Source organism: Cebus imitator, unplaced genomic scaffold (genome assembly GCF_001604975.1).
Source record: "Cebus imitator isolate Cc_AM_T3 unplaced genomic scaffold, Cebus_imitator-1.0 Scaffold178, whole genome shotgun sequence".
NCBI classification, from domain to species: Eukaryota; Metazoa; Chordata; class Mammalia; order Primates; family Cebidae; genus Cebus; species Cebus imitator.
Window position 1 is genome coordinate 3,107,390 of NW_016107493.1, and position 21,921 is coordinate 3,129,310.

Sequence of the window (21,921 nt, forward strand, 5' to 3'; positions counted from 1 at the left end):
CACACACACACACACACACACGCATGTGCACACACTCATATGAAATCTTTCAGATCACCTTCATATAGGGTTGGTTTCTTATTTTTGCATGTTCCCTCTTAGATAAGCCTATGGAATGGTACATATTATGTTGTTTTGAATTTGATGTTTGCATGAAATTAGGATAATCATTTTCATTTAAAAATAATTTCTAGAATGCCTGTCAAACTCTTCTAAAACGCCTCGAACCCATCATCAGCAAGAATCCTAAAGGAACTTGGAAAGACTGGGTGAGAATCAACAGTTCTCTGTATTTTATCTTAGAAGAAAAAGGAGTGGGAGGAGAGTAGGAACAATATGCCTTAATTAAAATCTGCAGAAAGGGCATTTGCAAAGGTACCACCATTGCATAATGATAAGTAAAAGGCCCTTTGGCTCTTAGCGTGTGGAAATCCTATCACAATGTAGTAGAGGAACTCATGCATCTGGGAAAATTGTCTGTTAGCGAGAAAGATGGTTTTTCTGCCAGCACTCCTGTTTTAATCTAGAATTCATTAATGTTTCATCCTATGGAACCTAGGGATTGTCTGGATAATAACATTACATCTGTTTTTTCTCCTTCTTTGGGTTTTACTGTTCCTAAAATAGAAAAACAATAGTAGAACCATTCTGTAAAAGTAAAAATCATATAAGCGCTCATTTAGAAATAGAAAACCAGGCCAATGGGCATATGTTCATCCACTAATAGGTACTCAGTAGAATGGAAATACTCAACGGCTTCCTTTGATCTGCCTACAATCTAGTTGGAAAAGGAGACACATTCTAAAGTCAACTAACGAACTTTTCAAAGTAATAGGTTATCAACTACCAGAAGTTGTGGAATGAATATCCATAAAAGCTGGGAGCGTGTGTCACGCTGGCTATTCTAGAATGTCAGTTTTTGCAACCTTACGAGTACAGGTCTAGGGGAAATAGCATTTGAGGAATCCCACTTAGGAAATGTTTAAAGGTTTCTGCTGTTCCACAGAGTAAGGACTCATTTTATAATTCATATTTATGACGTCTGTCTATGCTTCCTGGGCATATTTGTTTCTGTCCTCTCCCTTGTGCTGCCTGAGTCCAATAAGCTGAGTTGCTGTGGCTGGAGAAAGCTGGAGAGAGGTGCAGCGTGAGGAGTACTCCCCTACCACCAGGAAATACAGCCATTCAGCCCACTGTCTTCTCTAATGATTGATGCACTTCTGACCTTCATTCATAGACTTGGGGACTTGGACCTAACCCCCATTTTTCTGCATAATAGTCAACTCTGTGCACTGCCGCGTCAAGAGACCTTTTGGTGTAAATGGTACAATTTAACAAAATTATTCCCCTTAACTGAAACAAATATGCCCAGAAAGAATTGACAATTCCCATAACTATAAATTATAAAATGAACCCTTACTCTATAGACTAGCAGGAACCTGATATTAAAATTAATTAAGCAGCCAACCAACCATTGTTTTCTAAAATGTCCCATGTTAATTGGAAATTTATTATGGATGACCGAGTGAATTTCTTCCTAAGTGGAACACGTGTTGATGACTTTAGTCCAGTCTGCAGCGTACCACGGCAGGCATTTATTACAATTGTATGTGCTGAACAAACAACTACAAGCTGTGAACCACAAATGCCTGTGGAAATGGAGAATGCAGAAAGGAATGGACTAATCTGGGTCCTTCCTAGTTACTGTTGCTGGTAATTTTATTTAACACACGGGGTAAAATTAAAACTGAAGTCTTGAGTGATTCTTTCTTTGGGCATCCTTGTTGCATCACACTATGCTCTTCCTTCACAGGCGCAGACTGCTTTTAATGAAAGCATTAGTCTTTCAGCTGTTGGATACTTCAGGTAAATCCTCCCTCCAATCACATGTTATGGAAGATAACAGTGGTATGCTGAGGAAAAGTTTCAGTTCCCTTGCAATTTGGCAAATGCTGACTTTGTACCTTCTATTTACCCACGGTTATAAAGAACATTTAACTGCTAATATCCAGAAAGATTTCTGTTAGGGAAAATAGGCACACAAAATTCAGCTGAACTGATGATTCTAATCATAGTGGGTGGTACTATAAGGCTCTCTGGGGTTAGTACTTGGAATACTCAGCAGTGGTTGACTTTTTGTTGGAAACACAGCCTATCTCTTAAGAAACAAAGGTAGGGGAATGCAAATTAAACCACAAGATAGATACCATTTTACACCTTCAGGATTTACAAAAAGATATTAGACCATAACCATGTTACATTAAGATGTGAAACAACAGGAACTCACTGAATCTGGAAAACAGTTTATTAAATTATTTTAATGGAGAGGGAAAGCTGTCTGAGAGCAGGGTGATGTAGAGCCTTACCTGGATTGGTCACTTTGCTGTTGCCGTGGGAGTCCTGGGCACTGACTGCCTGTCAGGAACAGGCTTTGGAAGCATTTGTAATGGCCACCTCCAGGTTGCAGGGGAGCAGAGGAGAGAGGGTAGAGAGTCCTGCAAGCTACTGACCCTTGCTTCTCTTTTACCATTAATATTTATTTGATGTTTTTAAAGATTAGTTAGGAACAGAGCAGGCCATGGAGCTTGATGGTGAGAGACCAGAGTAGAGGCAAAGAATGGGGGTCGTGGGACCTGATCCTTCACACACAGGGGCAAATACTGGAGCCAGATAGACAAAGCAAGCAAATGCGCACCTTAGAAACAGCATTTGGTGTAAAATGAAGGTTGAGTTCCCCAAATCTGATGACAATTACATGATCCAATATTAGCTAAAAGCAGTAAGATGGACATTCATTGAAGTAAGAAGCTAAGTAAGGAGGCACCAGTCAGGAGTAGTTAGATGTTTTTATTAGACAAAGCAAGTTTTAAAAGAAAAAACTAAATATTTATTCAATGCATTTATTGCACATACATTAGGTGCTGGCATATTATTGTACAAGTATTTTCCTGTGGTTTGCATAACTCCTCATGGGTCTGTCTAGTCATCATGGTCTGCAATTAGAGGACTTGATCACTTAATAACACTCAAGAGTTCTGTTTCCTCCAGGGGTTATGAGTCAGACATGAACTGGGAGAAAGGCGAAGGCCACCCCTTCGAATACTTTGTTTATGGAGCTGCCTGTTCCGAGGTGGAAATAGACTGCCTGACGGGGGATCATAAGGTCAGTATTGGTTGGAAAGGCCTTCAAGTTGCACTTAGGATGCACCTAAATTCCACAGATGCCATCTATCTGAGGAGAGCTGAGTGAGTGGCAACACTCATTTGGCCTAAGGGTGATTTGCCTGGATTACCAGAAGAAAATAGAATCCCCACAGTTGCCTTGGTGGTCTGGTTGCTGCCACAGAAAACAACTGGTGACTTGTCTTCTTTATTTCCCCAGCCCTTTTAAATGGAATCAGGAAAGAAACCACATGAAGAAACAGATATGCTCAAAAGGGGGCTTTCATGTAGACTGTTGGCACAACAAGCAATTTTGACCTCTTATGAGAAAGGCCAAGATACAACATTCTTGAAGGATTTCATAGGCATCTGTAATCTGCTAACAAGCACCAAGCCAGCCCAGGGCAGTCAGTGGCCATGTTTTGATGTCTTTTACTCAGCTAGGTTTGCTTTTTAGAAGTCCAATGCACTACCCATTGTGCCACAGAGCTGGCTTCCTTTTTAGATAATTTAAGAGTGTCCTTGTGCTTTCAAGGGATGCTTTGAAGAGATGTACACACACACGCACACACTCTCTCTCTCTCTCGCTCCCTCTGTCTCTCTCAGTCTCTCTGTCTCTCTCTCTCTCTCTCTTGTTTCAAAGACTCATAGAATTTCTCCTATTGTACCACAGCCTTCGGGAGTGAAAGGAGCCACTTACTGGTCACTGTCAATAATAATGAATGCTCATTGATGCATTAAATGGGACTGTGATACCCTCACAATTGTCACGTGACCAAGCTACCAGTTTAGTAATAATCTGTTCCAAAATGTACCTAGAAGCAAACTCTAATTCTTGATATTTACAAATATCCTCTATTCCTGCATTCTTAGACTGTGATCAGATTTAAGTTTTCATTTAATAAGCCCCCAGCATGTATTTTTTTAAACTATAGTCAACCTAATCTCTGAAACTATAGTCACCTTTATTGAATCTGCCTTTTCAAGTATCTAACCTGTGTGATTCTAACTCAGACTGGATCTCTTTAGGGTTACCTCGAACTAGGGCAAAACAACGATCACTCAGCATAGTTTTTGTGTTAGAGTAGCAGTCCTACACTACTAGGGAAGAGGGTTCTTTCATACAACTGATTTCCTTTTGTTTGTTTCTTTGTTTTTGAGACAGAATTTCACTCTGTCACCCAGGCTGGAGTGCAGTGGCTTGATCTCGGCTTATTGCAACCTCTGCCTCCCGGCTTCAAGCGATTCTCATACCTCAGCCTCCCAAGTAGCTGGGATTAGAGGCTGCACCACCATACCCAGCTAACCTTTGTATTTTTAGAAGAGATGTGGTTTCATCATATTTTCCAGGCTGGTCTCAAACTCCTGCCTTCAAGTGATCTGCCCAACTTGACCCCCCAAAATGCTGGGATGACAGGCATGAGCCACTGTGCCCTGCTCATATAAGTGATTTCTAAATCCCTTCTCTCTCAAAGCAAAAGTTGGTGAAAACTTAGTCATGTGGATTTTCTTAGTCATTCCTATATATGCCTTGTCCTTGTTAAGATCTAAGAACAAGGTGATAATTAGCCTAGTATGAAATTTTAAGGCAATTTCTTTTAACTTATTTGAATGATCTTAAGAGATGTGCCATATAGTCTCATCAGATGCCTTCATAAAAGAGAAATCTCAGCTCAGGTGGGTGTCATTGCTAGGCCAAAAGCCACAATGTGACATTCTACAAGGGTCTTTCCCCAGGGGCCTGGCTCTCAGCCGTTCCCCTGTTGATAGAATTGCCCTTATTCCAGCAAAATTTTCCTTACTTTGAACCTACATCTAAATATCAGTTATCTGTTGTTATGCAACAAATTACCCCCAAACTTAGTGCTGAAAACAGTGGATGCTCATTAGCTCACATGACTTCTGAGGGGCAGGCCTCCAGGAGTGGCTTATCTGGGTGATTTCTCCATGAGGCTTTAGTCAAGCTGCGGCTGGGGCGACAGTCATCTCAAGCTCAATGGGGACAGGAGAATCCTGTTCCACCTCCCTCTGTCATAGCGTTGTTGACAGGAGGCCTCAGCTTCTCACTGGCTGTTGGCCAGAGGCCCCTCCATTCTTTGTCATGTGGACACCTCTCTGTAGGCTGCCTACGTGTCCTTAGGACATCACAGCTGGCTTCCTCCAGAAAGCCCAGCCCAAGAGAAAAAGAGAGAGCATGAGCAAGCGAGAGAGTACCCTAGACAGAAACCCAGCTTAATCACCTAATATCAGAGTGATTACTGTCACCTCCACCATAGCCTATTGGTCATACAGGTTAGCCATGGTAGAGTATAGGAGGAGACTATATGTGGATGTGAATACCAGGAGTTGAGGATCATCTAGAGCCATCTTGAAGACAGCCTACCACAACCTAGACCCACTCTCTCCAGCCCTAACAAAAAACACACACAGCACAAAGCCCATGGCTTTATGGGTTGTTTTCTTCTGTTTTGAGATGGAGTCTTGCTCTGTTGCCAAGGCTGGAGTGCAATGGCACGATCTCACCTCACTGCAGCCTCCACCTCCAGAGTTCAAATGATTCTCATGCCTTAGCCTCCTGAGTAGCTGGGACTACAGGCATGTGCCACCACCCCTGGCTAATTTTTGTATTTTTAGTAGAGACAGTGTTTCACCAGGCTGGTCTTGAACTCCTGGCCTCAAGTGATCTGCCCGCCTTGGCCTCCCAAAATGCTGGGATTAGAGACATGAACCAGCCCACCCAGCCTAAGCCCACAGCTTTGAAAGCAGAACCTTCACTAACACTGAAGACTTCATAGCTTCTTCTCTCACCTCCAGTTAAGGCCACTTATCTCCTGCAAGGCCAGTCTTGCTGACTGGTGTCAAAGCGGATTTTATACTTCACTGTGTCTTTAAATAAGAGATGTGAGTTCCTGAAGTTTTATTATGGTCAAACATTCCAGATCATCTAATTTTCAAATGTTAGATGAAAGTCCCAGGTCAAACAACGAAACTCTTGGATTTCCTTTGTTCAACTAGTAATTATAAGTACAATCTGTTTCATGGCAGAGACCATTACATCACATTTTTTAAAAATGCACAGATTTGCTGGACAGCAAAGTGTTACTAACACTCTGACTGGGCCTGCTGTACTCCTCCTCACTTGTGGGTTATCAGGAACAAGTTGTAGTGTCAACTTTATTCTCTCCTCTGCCCGCAAAATGAAGAGTCTAGAATAGCAGATGACAGTTCAAAGACTTTTTTGTGGATGCACCCCAAACTGTGTGGTTCAGTAAACATTCCTCAGCCAGTTGTACCTGGATGTTGGGTTGTGTGCTAGCCATTACGCTTTGCAACTAGGATCCTGAAAGCCATAGATGTTTTCTTTTGTTGTGTCATATATTATATCTGTTGTAGTGAATTAAACTCAAACTGTTGCATCATCCAGCTTGAATCCAAATCAAGTAATTTTTTTTCTCCTATTATTTCCAAGGAAAAACTAAACAGTGCTTCAGTAGGCTAAGAGTATTTGTATAATTTTGAAAGTTTTACATAATAAACTGTATCATATAATAAAATCTTTGTTGCCTCTTCTGAAATGGCATTGTTCAAAGAAAGGCTTTATACCAAAGTCAGCCTGGCAGGAAGTGTTCCTCAGCTTCTTCTCCCTAATATTTCTTCATTAAAATAAACATTTTAACTTTTTTTTATTATTATTACTAGACCATCAGAACAGACATTGTCATGGATGTTGGCTGCAGTATAAATCCAGCCCTTGACATCGGCCAGGTATGCGGAACTGATGTGTCTCATTTTGTATTTGTAAAAACCAAATGTGCAGTGCGGTCTGCGGGGGAACATTCTGTCAGGCTCAGTTCATCCTCTTATTTTTCTACCCCTTTAGTCAACTCTATTCAAAACAACTGCAGAGCTCAAATGTCTTGCTCTTTAAAAGGGGGAAGGAAATAAAGGTGTTTTAGGTAGTTTTTGAAGGAACATACAATCTGTGACTGGGGAGCATGAGTGAGGCAAGACCAAGTCTAGAGGTGACCGATGAGCTCCAAACTGCTGGGACATAAGTGGAGTTAGTGCCCAGTGCTGAACCTTAGCCACACAGTGGGCTTCAGCTTCAAGGAGTTTGAAATCACGTTGGAATAATAAGCCTCAAGTCATCAGAGCAGTAGCTATCGATAGGCAGCCTGTAGGGCTGGATTCCACCCATAGCCATTTTCAAATTTAAATTTGAAATAGTTGGAAAGTCATAAATATCTAGCTTCTCTTGAAAACACAAAATGTGCCCACACTGGATCTGCATTTCCATGAGGCAAAAATCAGTGGCCACACCTTTAGAGTCCCACACTCTCCAATGACACAGGACCCACCTGAAATCTTCACATACTTGCTTTACTTGTCTCAAACCTGGAGGAATTCAGCTCTTTAACTCCGATTTAGGGCACCATCTAGTGTCCCCTCCCTGCCCCCACCATCCTAACATTGTGTTCCTGGTGAATGGGAAGAATCTATGGTGTGGAGAAGTCTAAAGAAGCTTAAGGAGGAAGAGGGTATGAACCAGGTTGTCAAGGAAAGAACGAGAAATGATGTTTGAGGTGAAAGAAGAATGGAGGAAGTCACCCTACAGAAACACATGGAATTTAGCATGCCTGTTCATGGCTGCTGATCAGGCCAGGGTTGATGACAATGAGCAAGGCCTGTGTGGCGGTGGGGGTTGGACCAGGAGGTGGGCATCAGAGAACAGAAGAGGGCCGGGGACTGCCACGGGTGGGCAGGAGGCTTTTAGAGACAAGACTTCATTTAGTGGGAATGGTCTGGAGTTTTCAAAGACTCATCTTAAATCAGAGTCCAGAGATGTGAGGCTAGCCAGTTTGCAGGTAAGGAGCTGCGTTGAGACAATGGAATTCTAACTTTCACTAGTGCCCTGGGATCTGTGGATACATCAGTCAGAGAGTTTCATCTGCCTTATGGGGGGGGAAGCGGAGAGGGTGCTTAGGCTCCAGTCTCTGTGAAGACTCTTCCTGAGCAATCATTTCAATGGCCAAACCAAGATTGGAACCCAAGTCCTTTGACTTTGAACTTCTTTGAACTTAGTGCTGAACACGATGTTTAGAATGGCTTTTAGGGTAGCTTTCAGTGACATGCTCCAAGACACCCTGAATATGCTCTTAAACTATAATTTTAAAATTCAAACAGACAGCATGTGTTGAAATGTTACTTACTGTTGACTGTGTTTTCTCATATGTGGAAATTCTTCTTTTGTTCTTGCCTCAGATTGAAGGTGCATTTATTCAAGGCATGGGACTTTATACTATAGAGGAACTGAATTATTCTCCCCAGGGCGTTCTGCACACTCGTGGTCCAGACCAATATAAAATCCCTGCCATCTGTGACATGCCCACACAGTTGCACATTTCTTTGTTGCCTCCCTCTCAAAACTCAAATACTCTTTATTCATCTAAGGTAAGTTACGGTCTATGGGGAAATTTGCATGTTTATGTGATGCCTGTTGGGTGACAGGGGGGCAACATTCATCTCTTGGCTGTTTGGGATTTTTACTAGGATTGCAGAAGAAAAATTCTCATTAAACATTTTAATTCTAATCTAACATCATGATAAAATTTTTAATATTCCAAATCTTAGAACCTAACATGAACTACTTTTGTCATCAGTTTCTATCTGATTTTTCACCTTGCAATAATCATCTTCATAACTAATAATTATCTTCTGTATGTAGGTCATTTCTTTAGGATAGAATTCTAAGAATGGGAATATTGGATCAAAAGATTAAATTACTTTTTTAAAGAAAAAATTTACGTGGGCTGGGCACAGTGGCTCATGCGTGTAATCCAAGCACTTTGGGACACCAAGGCAGGCAGATCACCTGAGACCAGGAGTTCAAGACCAGCCTGGCCAACCTGGTGAAACCCCATCTCTGCCAAAAATACAAAAATAAGCTGGGTGTGGTGGTGCATGTCTGTAATCCCAGCTACTCAGGAGACTGAGGCAGGAGAATAGCTTGAACCTGGGAGACAGATGTTGCAGTGAGCCAAGATGGCGTCACTGCACTCCAGTGCCACACTTGGGCGACAGAGCCAGACTCTGTCTCAAAACAAAACAAAAACCCACATATATCATATGTAATATTTTTATCCATGCACATTTACTATAAATAGGCACACATAAGTAGAGTAAGAGAGAGAGGAATACTCTAGTTGGCGTGCTTCCCTTCAAGGGTCTGGGAGAGTCGGGGGTCTTCCTGGGATGCTCCGTGTTTTTCGCTATCCATGATGCGGTGAGTGCAGCGCGACGGGAAAGAGGACTACGTGGACCCTTGAGGCTTAATAGTCCACTGACCCCGGAGAAGATTAGGATGGCCTGTGAAGACAAGTTCACAAAAATGGTATGTTCTACCCAGCAGAAAAAAAGCAATTATAAAATTCTGGATTTTTTGCCCCTGTTCTTGTGGTAAGATTTCATGAACCCATCACTGTGGCTTTTCTTGCCAGAAAAGGTGATGGGAAACTTGGGGGCATTTGCTCAGATGCACAGGGGAGCCCTTGAACTTGTGCCCCTCAGGTTGCCTTTTTTCATCAGCCTTGCCCTGCTTCACTCCATTCTATACCATTTGACAAAAGAAGGTTCATTCCCATCAATTTTATGTTCCTTTCCTGTTTTTCTCCCTTCCTAGGATACCTCGGTCAGGAACAGAAGTTCAGGAACTGTGCCCTGAACCGAGGATACCCAGGCCAGGAATATAGGCCCCTCTGACAGTCTGTCTCCACCCCAGCCCCAAACAGGCACCAGGAAAGTGTGCTAGCAGGAACCCGTCCCCTCTGGCAACAGTGCCCTTGCCAAGCAGACATTTCTACCCTCCTTGGGTATTTTAAGGGACAGCGTTTTTAATTGTGGAAGAAAGTCATGCTGTTCACAGTTACCCCCCTGACTTAGACCAAAGGAAGAGCCCCTCCCATCTTCCACTCACACTGGCTCTTTGTGGTATCCTTCATGGTTTTCCCTAAGCCTCCCACAAATTGCTGCCTCTACTCTGGAGAAACAGAGACCCACTCCACTTTTTGCTGGGCTGTCTTCAAGCGTGAGATGATAACCCCAGGAGCTCCCCATTCCTCCCCCGGCTGTTGTTCCCTGACCTGTCGCGGCCTGGTTGCCCTCTGCTGGTGTTTAGCCTACTTTATGTTCTGCTGTTTTTCACCTAAGTCACAAACATTTCCCAGGTTTGAACATCCAAATTTGTCTTTATTCTAGATTCCAAGAGATGAACCTGGATCCTATGTTCCTTGGAATGTACCCATCTAAATCAAATGCAAACTTCTGGAGAAAATGGCGTGCCTCTTCCCAGATGGCAATCTGTCCTATCTCTGCTCAAAGATGTTAGATCTGAAGGACAGAATTTCCGCAGTTCAGAAATCATCCACAGTGTTGCTTTTCTATGGAGGTGATTCAGGGTATTCCATTTAGATTTGATAGATATGCTTAAGCAATCTATAAATCATTTTCAATGTTATAAACACTAATTGGTTTCCTCTAGGGTGATATTCACCATTACTTCAATCCATCCAGCTAAATGGAATAGATGATGACTTGCATGTGACTCATACTTGGCTTATATCCACCAACAGAAATTATACTACCTAGTGAAAGGCAATTTTCTAAATAATTTCATCACTAGTAGGAACTGTGAAGTTGTCACTTTTTCTTTTGTTCCTTTCTGCTATCACCTTCCTCTTGTCAGAGTGAATACAGACACTGTATCTAAGTGGGACCAAAGAAAAAAATAGCAAACTTTTACCAAAGTTTTCATGGAAACTAAAAAACTTTAAAGATTACTATCAAGAAATTAAAAGAAAACCCACAGAATAGGATGAAATATTTGTAAATCATGTATTTGATAAAGGTCTTGTAACCAGATAAATGAAGAGCTCTTACAACTCAACAATAAAAAGGCAAGTAATTTAAAAATAGGGAAAGAATTGCTGGATGGTATGGTAGTTCTTTTTACCCTAAATACCCTGACTTGATCATTTAACATTCTATGCATGTAACAAAATATCACGTGTACTCCATAAATATGCATAAAGTATCAATAAAATTTTTAATGGCCAGAAGATTTGAGTAGACATCTCTCCAAAGAAGATATATAAATGGGTAAGCATATAAAACTATGCTTAACTCATTAATCATTAAGAAAATCCAAATCAAAACCACAATGAGCCACTATTTTATATGCACGAGGATGGTTATAATCAAAATTATGGACAGCAGTAAGTATTGGCAAGGATATGGAGAAACCGGAACACTTATCCATTGCAGTGTAAATGGTGTAAATACTGTGGAAAACAGTTTAGCATTTCCTCAAGGAGTTAAACATTGTTAACAAAGAAGTTAAACATAGAATTACCATAATCTTAGGTATATACCCAGGAGAATTTAAAAACATATATTCACACAAAACCTTGTACGTAACTGTTCATAGCATTATTCATAGTATCCCAAAAGTGGAAACATCTCAAATTTCCATCAACTGATAAAATGTGGTATATCCATACAAGAGAGTTTTTTCAGCCTTGTAAAGAAATAAAGTACTATTACATGTGACAACATAGATGAACCTTGAACACATTGTCTGAATGAAAGAAGCCAGGCACAAAAGACCACATATTGCATGATTCCATCTATACAAAATATCCAGAATAGGCAAATTCACAAAGATACAAAGTAGATTAACAGCTGCCAGAGGCTGCTGGGAGCACGGGTTGCTAACAGTTATGGGATTTATTTTGGGGGTGATGAAAATGCTCTAGAATGAGTGGTGATCATTTTACAACATGTGTATATACTTAAAAACGCTGAATTGTACATTTTATAAAGGTGAGTTTTATGGTATGTGAATTATACCTCAATTTTTTTTTAGACAGAGTCTCACTCTGTCACCCAGGCTGGAGTGCAGTGGCACGATCTCTGCTCATTGCAACCTCCGCCTCCCGGGTTCTTGTAATTCTCCTGCCTCAGCCTCCCAAGTAGCTGGGACTACAGGCACATGCTGCGAATTTTTTGTATTTTAGTAGAGATGGGTTTTCACCATGTTGCCCAGGCTGGTCTCGAACTCCTGAGCTCAGGCAATCACAATCTGCCTGCCTTGGCCTCCTAGAGTGCTGGGATTACAGGCATGAGCCACTGCGCCTGGCCACCTCAATTTTTTTTAAAGTATCTGTGGAGAGAAATAGAAAATGTGGGAAAGATTGAGAAGTTGTGAGAATCAAGAAACCTGTCCCAATCAATGGCTTTCCAAAACTATGGAAGCCCCAAAGGGAGACTAAATAGCAAGGCATAGTCAGGGAAAAACTCCATTTCCATTAGTAGCAGAGAGAAGTTACATGGATATCTCCCTTTAAGAGATTTTCTCATTTATACCACAAGTATTTATAGAGCATTTTACTCTGTGCCAGGCACTATACTGGGCAATTGGGATTTATCAGCAAACAGACAGAGATCCCTGTCCTTGGGAAGATCCTATTAAGGTAAGGGGAGACAGAACAATTTTAAAGATAATAACAAATAAGCAAATTATGGAGTATGCTTAATGCTTGAGTGCTAAGGAAAGAAATAAAATTGGAGTAGGTTCAGGCCAATGGAGAATGATGGAGCAGGTGGCAGGCTGTGGTTAGAACAGGTCAGGGAAAGCCCTGCTTAGGACATGAGGATGGAGGCTGTGAGCCAAGCAGGTATCTAGAGGAAGAGCATTACTGGGGAGACAGGGCACTACAGCAGAGTCTCTTGCGAGCAAGTGCACCTGCCTGTGTGTGGAGCAGCAGTGGGGCCCGTGGGGCTAGCACAGAGCCAGGGATGGCAGCAGACATGTAGAACGTGGGGGCCATTATAAGGACTTGAGCTTTTAATCTGATTGGCTGCAGAGCAGAAAAGTGACATAGACTTGCTTCTATTGCAAAGGGTCACCCTGGAAGCTGTGCTGTCCTTCTGTCCCTTTGCCAACTCCTCCCCCTCCAGCCTACCTCTGTAAATGTTGGAATTCTCAAGAGAGCAACAGGTCCTCTTTCCAAAGCTCTCACCCTGGTGGGTGACCTCCTTTAGTCCCATGGCTGACTCTCTTGCTTACGCTCTAGCTCTGTAAACCCAACTCTTGCTTTTCATTGCCACTCGGATGTCTCAAAGGCACCTCAAATGTGTCCCAAGCAGATCTTGTTTGTACAGCCATCCACAGGTTGCTAAGCCAGAAATGGGGAAATGATCTGTGATGCTCTGTTCTCTTTGTGCACACATCTATCCAGACACACAATCCTGTCAATCCCACCTCAGAGACACTTCCTGAATCTGCCTCTCCTCTCTGTATTTCCATAGCTGCTATGTTGCTCCAAGCTACCTTCATTTCTCCCCTGGCTATTGCAATAATCCCCTCCTGATTTCCCTGCATTCATTTTGCTTCCCTTCCAACCATTCGCACATTGAAGCCAAAGATATACATGAATTTATGGGCATGCACACATGCAGATGCACACACAAAATCATCATGTTACACTCTTGCCTAAAACCCTTCAATGGCTTCCTATTCATCTCAGCAGAACAATGTCCCAAATTCCTAAGATGGCACCTGCACCCTAGGTTATCTAGTCTCCAGCATTGGCTCATGATCCCTTCCATTTTCCCATTTGGGTTTCTTGCTATAGTTCTCACTCTGGAGCCTTTGCTTGTGTCCTCTGTCTGGAGGGTTCTATCACTTTTACCCCTCCTTGGGTCTGACTGCCACTATCCAGTGCTGCTCTGCAGTTACAGGCACAAAAGTAACTTGAGGATCTTGTGAAAACACAAGTTTTAAGGTCAGGCAAGCAGAAGCTATACAGTAAGAAGGAAGCAGAACATCCAGAACCAAGCACGAGCAGGAGCAGGAGGAATAAACCAGCCACAGAAACAGGTACCCCAGACACAGTGACCCACGCTGGTGTTTTATGTCTCTCCCTCCACTCACACCCAGCACTGCTAGGCAGAGTGGAGGGGTCCTTAAGCTAATGGAGAAGGAAACAGACAGAGCTGAGTTCACAAGAGGGTTGGCTTCATACATGGGTACAATCCAGATATGTGGTATTGGCAGTATAATCCCTTTTAGAAGTGACAAGGGGAAATTTTCCCAATGGGCAGGGCTTTGGGGAGCACACTGATTGTCCATGTTATGTGGAAAACCGGAGTGGCCCAATCCAAGGTTAGGATATACATGGAACAAATGGTTTGGCCAGCTGGTCAAGGGCCTGGGAGTGGGGGCTGGAAAATTATAAGACTGGGGACAAGATGGCATATGAATGGGCACATGAAATAGGCATGACGGGTGAAGATTTTTGTAACACAAGTTAACACCCAGTAGGAAGCTCCTAACATGAAACAGTTGCTAAACAATTAAGGGGACCAAATGACATGACCATGTGATATTAGCTAACTCTGTCACCTGTCACCCCAGTCAGTGCTGACCCAATGGTATCAGGGATGGAGACTGTGCATGGGCCCAACAGCATGGGCTCCCACTTGCCATGTAGCTGTTGCTGCTACTGGACATCCATCCTGCCCCCAACATAGACAAAAGCTGGTCCCAATTTGACACCATCCCTCTAGGAGACCAAATGGCCATTTGGTGGCAAGCTGACTACACTGAACCCTTTCTATCCTGGAAGGGGCAGTGTTTCACTTTTACATTTTCTGGATAAAGGTTTACCCTTCCTGCCTGCAAGGTCTTAGCCATCACCACTATCTAAGGGCTTACACAGTGTTAAATTAATCATCACAAGATCCCATGTAACATCACACGGGGCCAATTTACAGCAAAGTAAAGGAATTTGCTTTACAGCAGCCTGGAAGTGAGTGCATGACCGTGGAACCTGCTGGTCACATCAGATGCTATCCTTCTTGGAACAGCTGGTCTGACAGAGCAATGAAACAACCTGATGCAGTCACAGTTGGAATGGAATGCTAGCTAGAGGATGGCTCCCTCCTCCAGGATGCAGGATGCTTGAAAGTGAGCACTGTGTATGATGTTATGGATGGTTCAAACTGGCAGAGGACAGCTGGTCATTTATAGCAAATGATGGTTAGTACCTATTGTATATAATAAAATTCTTCAGATAGATAAATAAAGATCCTAATAGGAGAAAATAATCAAAGAAGTGAAGAATAAATACAAATACTCACTAAATGTGTAGCAAGATGGATAACCTCACCAAAGAAGAGAAATGCCTCCTATGAACTGTCACTTCCCCCACATAAGGGAAAACTGGACAGTAGGGATAGTGCTCAGAGCTGGAGAAGGCTGTGGATGTGATCTGTGGTATTAAGGAACACATTTTAGAAGGTGATTTAGTTGGATTCATCAATGTGCATAGCCTTCAACCCAGGAATTCCAACTCTAGGAATTTGTCCAAAAGAAATGCTTGCTCATATGTGCAAAGATGAAATTAAGGATTTTCATCACAGCATTATTTATAATAATGAAAAATTTAAAACAATCTAAGGTAAATCAGTAGATGACTGTTAATAATTTATAACAATAATAAAAATAGTTTACTGAGAGCTTACTTTCCTATGTGCCAGGCACTGTTCTAAGCTTAACAACCCCAAGGGAGATACTATTATTTTTGTCTATTTTACAGAAAGCAACTGAGGCACAGAGAGCCCAAATATTAGGTTGGTGCAAAAGTAATTGCAGTTTTTGCCATTGAAAGTAATGGCAAATACTGCAAATACTTTTATGCCAACCTATAACTGGAAAAAAAAGGAAATTTTAAATTTGCATGAATAATTTGAGTCCACTTTTTAGAGAACATCAAAAATAATGTATGCATCTATCTATATTGAATGGGAAAATTCTGTACGGATACACAGGAATCTGATAACAGTTGCTTCTGCAAAGTAAATACTAGGATAGAGGATTTTCACTTTTTACTTTACATACTTTCTTTTTTTAAAAAAAAAAATAAGCCTTCTTTTGTGATTTAAAAACCAATTAAGAAAGAAGTACATTTATCATCAAGAAACTTCCCTGAATGTAGTTCATTAGCACAGTTTAGCTCCATGTCCCTGACTGAAGCAGGTTCTTGCTGCTGCTGTAAGAAGATAGCGTAAGGCTGGGTGCAGTAGCTCACACCTGTAATCTCAGCACTTTCGGAGGCTGAGGCGGGCAGATCTCTTGAGGCCAGGAGTTTGAGACCAGCCTGGGCAACCTGGTGAAACCCTATCTCTACTAAAAATACAAAAATTAGCCTAGCGTGGTGGTAAGCACCTGTAATCCCAGCTACTCGGGAGGCTGAGGAAGGAGAATTGCTTGAACCCAGGAGGCAGAGGTTGCAATGAACCTACATAGAGCCATTACACTCCAGCCTGGGTGACTGAGTGAGACTACATCTCAAAAATAAAAGAGCGAGAGAGAGAGAGAGAGAGAGAGAGAGAGAGAGCTTATTCCAGTAGGTTGCCCCCAGGGCAAGGAGAAATATACATTATGTAAGGGCTAAATTGAAATTAAAGTTCCAGGTTGGCTTAAGGGAGGAGGAAAGTGGGGGTAACCGAGCAAGGTGGGGAGATAAGAGGGTTGGGAACATAGACAGACAGAATTTGATTGGACGAGCACACTCATTAGGCAGATACAAATGGCCCCTGGAGCAGCTCCATCCACATTGTTCATCCTTCTCCAGGGAGCATGTGGCAAACCTGTCAGGCAGACACAGGAACAGGGGCTTTTGGTAAAACTTCACAAGATGCAGCCAATGATGGAGACATAATGTCTCATTCCAAGGAGTCAGATGAAGTTGGTGTGTGTGTGTGTGTGTGTGTGTGAGAATGGAAGAAAAGGAAGTTTTCTACATTGTTATTAAATTCATATAAAGAAAGAAACCATGATAGAAGCAATCTTTTATTAATGTTTGCCAAGAAGATCCCAGGTTCAGGTGACTGGTGTGTGAGCTGCTGATTTGCTGTGTGACTGTGACAAACCTGTATCAATCTGTATCTGTAGTTCTTAGGGGAAGGGGAGAAGAGAAGGCAGGAGGGAGGGAAAAAGGAGGAAGGGAAAGAAAGATGAGAAAGAGACAGAGAGAATCTCTGTAATGCCTGTAAAGGTGTCAGGATTATCAGATGCAAAGTGCTTGATTGTGTTGATAACTTCAGACCACATTTTGTAATTGCACCTGTATTCAAGCCATCAGGCACTGACTTCTCTTTGCTGGGATTCTCTGCATCCCTCTCTTCCTCACCACTCCCTCCCACAGCTCTGCCTCCTTAAACCCTTGTACCAGCACCACCATTGCCACCGCACACAAACACACACAAATTAAGGGTCTCAAATCTTCCCATCATTTGCAAATAATTACACAACTTTCAACTAGCGAGAGTGGAAGAGAAGTCATCCAGAAAGCCAGGAATAAACTTCACAGTTCATTGATCTTTTAACATGTTCTCCTTTACACAGGGATTCTTAAGTCATTTAAGTGAATGGACCAGATAATTGTCTGGTCCCACTTTGCTTTGAATGCTTGAGATTTAGCTAAGACATCATCTATGACCGGAATTGGAGCTCCTTGCTTTTCACTGTCCTTGACGCTGTGCCTGATGTGCAGCCCAATATTCTTGTTTTTAGCACCATTGGCCAAGAGGAAGGGGTAGTTAAAGCTGAAACCGAGCATACTGGCCCTGTGTATTGCGCACTCCACATGCAGCTATGAAAAGAAGGAGGCTCAGCGTGGTTACGTCATGTGCCCAAGATCCCTCAGTTGACAAGCACTGAGGGACCCTGGGTTTCATCTGACTGCTCCCAAAATTTGTTTTTTCTGCTGCTCCGTATTTCCTCCCCTAGTGAGATGGCAACTCTTCTAGAATTTCTCTATTAAAGGGAGGTGCTAGTGGATAGTACAAATGTTTTCCTGTGGATACCAAAAGAATGCTGTTTGTCTACTGCTGCCAAGGTCTTGTTTACTTAACTTTTCAAATCTGAGCAAAAAAAACAAAAAAGAGTATGTTTTGCAGGTGGTTATGAGAATTCAAACCCTTAGTTCAAGTCTCCACTTCTTTTATTGAGCTGTGAATGCAAGAATTTTGAAAGTGTATAGCTACTCATTATTTCATAACTTTTTACTATTTTCTTCAAGCCAGGATTGCATTACAATGCAAATTCTTGCTGGTTATCCTCTGAAACAAAGCCAAACATTTGTCCTGCCAAAAGAAAGCCAAATACACTACAGCATCATGTAACTCTATAATTGCTAAAGAAATGTTTAATCAAGCCAGGCAAATAAGATCAACCAACCTATTCTAAATGATTCTTACTATTCAGAAATAATGGGCCACAGGAAAACGGCCTCAATCTATATAATCATTTCCTCTGTGCAGGTCGTTGAGAGAAATTTATACCCTGAAGTAAATTTGTTGTTTTTTTCCTAAGAAAATATTATAACTTTTTGTTTAAGAAAGCTAAGCAAATTTTAAAAAAAGAAAACAACCTCTGGATACTGCAATTTCTCTTGCACTTATATAACACTTTCCTTCTATCACGCATAATTTCAGCTGGTCAGTGTGATGGCTGGTCAAATAATTACCTGCCCTCATAAAGCTTACATTCTGGTGAAGTTACTGAATGACTTGCCTTCAAGTTGGTCTCATTTAACTTCTTCCCCACACCTTCTGGGTTCTTTATAAAATCACACTAAAGATTGTCTGAAGGGTAATGAGTTAATTATCTGACCAATCATCACAACTGACAAACTGAAATGGGCATAGGAACAAATAGAGACCATTTCAACTCCTGAGATTTTTTTTTTAACAAGATAGTTTGGGGCTGGGTGTGGTGACTCACGCCTGTAATCCCAGCACTTTGGAAGGCTGCTGCTGGCAGATTGCCTGAGGTCAGGAGTTTGAGACCCCAACCTGGCCAACTTAGTGGAACCCTATCTCTACTAAAAATACAAAAAATTAGCTGGACATGGTGCCAGGCGCCTGTAATTCTAGCCACTCGGGAAGCTGACGCAAGAGAATCATTTGAACCCAGGAGGCAGAGGTTGTAGTGAGCTGAGATCATGCCATTGCACGTCAGCCTAGGCAACAAGAGTGAAACTCTGTCTTAAAAAGAAAAAAAGATAGTTTGGAAAGAAAAAAAAATAGCTTTCTTAATTCCAAGTAGTAGCCTCTTTATTTTTAGGTAGCCATGCTATTATACTTTCAAAATCATTTATGTCATGGCCCAGCTCTAACACTTACTCAATTAATTATATTTATATCAAAGTAATTACCATTATAATCATCTAAACACATATTTTCTTTTTCTTTTTTAACACTGCTGCTGTCACTGTGCCAATTCTTTTTGGCTTTACTGTGTAAACTCTGAAGTCACTTCTCTGTCACTGCTCACTTGGTGCCGGCCTCCTTTTTTTGTAGGGCTGCTGTCACCACTATAGAAAGTGTAGGGAACACCTAAACCTGGATTCACCCAGTTCCGGTAAGACCACACTGGAGGATAACGGTGTGTGTAGATAGCTTCTTTCATTGTCTGGGTCATCACTTATGGTTTTAGAGGAAACAGATAGCAGGTGAAGGTCTCTGTCTCTTTTACAGGAAGAAATATTACCCATTCTTAATTTCCTTTTTCCTTCTGCAGCTTTATTGGTATTATTCGAGGTTTATTACACTTCCATAAAAATGTGGAGGAGGTGGTGAAGAGGGAGTGACTCTCAACCTGTTGCTTCAGACCATCTCATTGCCTCAGGGAGGAATTTCTCTTCTAAGAATGCTTTGGATCCTGCCACAAAGACATAAAAAAAAGGATGATTTACATCTATTATGGTTTCTATAATAAAATAAGAAAAAGAATTGGGAACAGTGGTGCACACCTGTAATCCTGGCACTTTGGGAGGCCAAGGTGGGAGGATTGTTTGAGCCCAGGAGTTCGAGAATGAGCCCAGGAGTTCAAGAACAGCCCGGGCAACATAGCAAGACCCTATCTCTAAAAAAAAAAAAAAAAAAGAAAGAAAGAAAACTCAGCTGGGCATAGGGGTGTGCACCTGCAGTCCTAGCTACTGGGGAGGCTCAGATGGGAAGATCACAAGCCCAAGGGTTTGAGGCTGCAGTGAGCTATGATCAGGCCACTGTTCTACAGCCTGAGTGATAGAGCAAGACTTCATCTCTAAAAATAAATAAAAATTAAAATAATAAAGTAAAATGAGAAAAATAAGTATGCATATTCTATGTTTGGTTTTGTAAATAGTCATGCTGCCAATTCTAGCCAGAGAGAATAATTTTGTGACCTGGATGTTTTAATTTGGCATTTGTTGCTATGTAATAATCTTTGGTCAAGACTATAAATGTTGATAGAGGAGCCAGAAAATAAAGAAAAGAAGGAGAAAAAAAGAAAATATATGTTGAGTACCCCCCACCAAACCAAGTTATAAACCTTTGGATATAAAGACTATGTCTTATTTTAAAAATACCCTCTCCCACCACAAGGAATTGGCATTGCATAAAAGTTGTTGGCAAACCACTGGTCAAAGGTCACAGGGGAGGAATGTCAGTAGCCTGTTCATTCTTTGGCCCCAGGAAGCCCCTCACTACATCAGAGGCGCACAGCAGGGTGTGTCAGTGTCAAGGCCAAGGTGTTTTTTTTTTTTGGAGGCAGAACCTTGTTCTGTCACCCAGGCTGGAGTGCAGTGGCACAATCTCTGTTCACTGCAACCGCCGCCTCCCGGGTTCAAGTGATTCTCCTGCCTCAGTCTCCCAAGTAGCTAGGATTACAGGCATATGCCACCACACCCAGCTTATTTTTGTATTTTTAGCAGAGTCAGGGTTTCACCATGTTGATCAGGCTGGTCAAATTCCTGACCTCAGGTGATTTGCCCACCCCACCCTCCCAAAGTGCTGGGATTACAGGTGTGAGCCACTGCGCCTGACCAGGACCAAGTTTTGATAAGATTTTTAAAACTCACATACTGAAGTTACATTAGTAAGAATGCCCCTCCCAGGTCAGAACAAAAAGTGAGAAGTGGAAAAGCTGGAGCTCTCTTTGTGAAGAGACACCTTGGCAATAAGTCCCTCCAATTTAACTTTCTTTCAGGACAAGGGGCAAGTGAGAGCAGAATGAGGAGAGAGCACAGTAAAAGTAGGTAATCTCCATGTCTGTGGTCTTGGTTAAATCCAGTGTGCCCTTGAAGCAATGTACTCGGTTGACATTGAGGGCTTCCTTTCCCAACTACCTCAATGGAACTTTTTCCCAGAAAGCCTCCACTGGTCTCCAACTATTGAAGAGTATTGTCCTTAACAAGAGGAGCAGAGATGCTAGAGCATTTTCATCCAAGGGATCAGGCCAAAAGGCTCAACATAGATTTACTGACTGATCTTTATGATCACACTTCTTGAGTAGAGTGGGCAAGAATTATTCATTCCTACTTAGTAGGAAGGAAAACTGAGGCAATCAGCCAGAAAGTAAAATCAATTTTCTGTATGACTGTTACATTCTTGGCACCACCACCATTGTTTCTGGTAGTTGTAGTGTTTTATATATATATATATTTGGGTAGCATATGCTTATTGAAACAGCCTTTGTGTGGGTGTCTTTGATGGAATTGCAATGTTGTTGGAATGGCATTTGGAAATATTAGGACTTTAAAATCTTTCAATTATGTACTTAGAGCTAGCCAAAGAAGCAGTGACCTTTTGAGTTTTCTTTTTTTTTTAATTTGTGGTGGCTATTGCTGCTGCTGTTGTTACTGAAGTATTATT

At 41.9% G+C, this 21,921-nt stretch overlaps 1 protein-coding gene across 1 annotated transcript in view; it reads left to right on the forward strand.

The window, feature by feature from the left end:
* LOC108315708 (aldehyde oxidase) overlaps nucleotides 1-11,270 on the forward strand; it is an 86,836-nt gene extending 75,566 nt beyond the window's left edge. Inside the window, exons 28-34 of the mRNA XM_037744540.1 lie at nucleotides 195-269; nucleotides 1,814-1,866; nucleotides 3,049-3,163; nucleotides 6,862-6,927; nucleotides 8,425-8,613; nucleotides 9,386-9,553; nucleotides 10,417-11,270. Of these exons, the coding sequence (XP_037600468.1) occupies nucleotides 195-269; nucleotides 1,814-1,866; nucleotides 3,049-3,163; nucleotides 6,862-6,927; nucleotides 8,425-8,613; nucleotides 9,386-9,553; nucleotides 10,417-10,467 (717 nt within the window). The 3' untranslated portion in view covers nucleotides 10,468-11,270. The remainder of the gene's footprint in view (nucleotides 1-194; nucleotides 270-1,813; nucleotides 1,867-3,048; nucleotides 3,164-6,861; nucleotides 6,928-8,424; nucleotides 8,614-9,385; nucleotides 9,554-10,416) is intronic.
* Nucleotides 11,271-21,921: the final 10,651 nt, after the last annotated feature.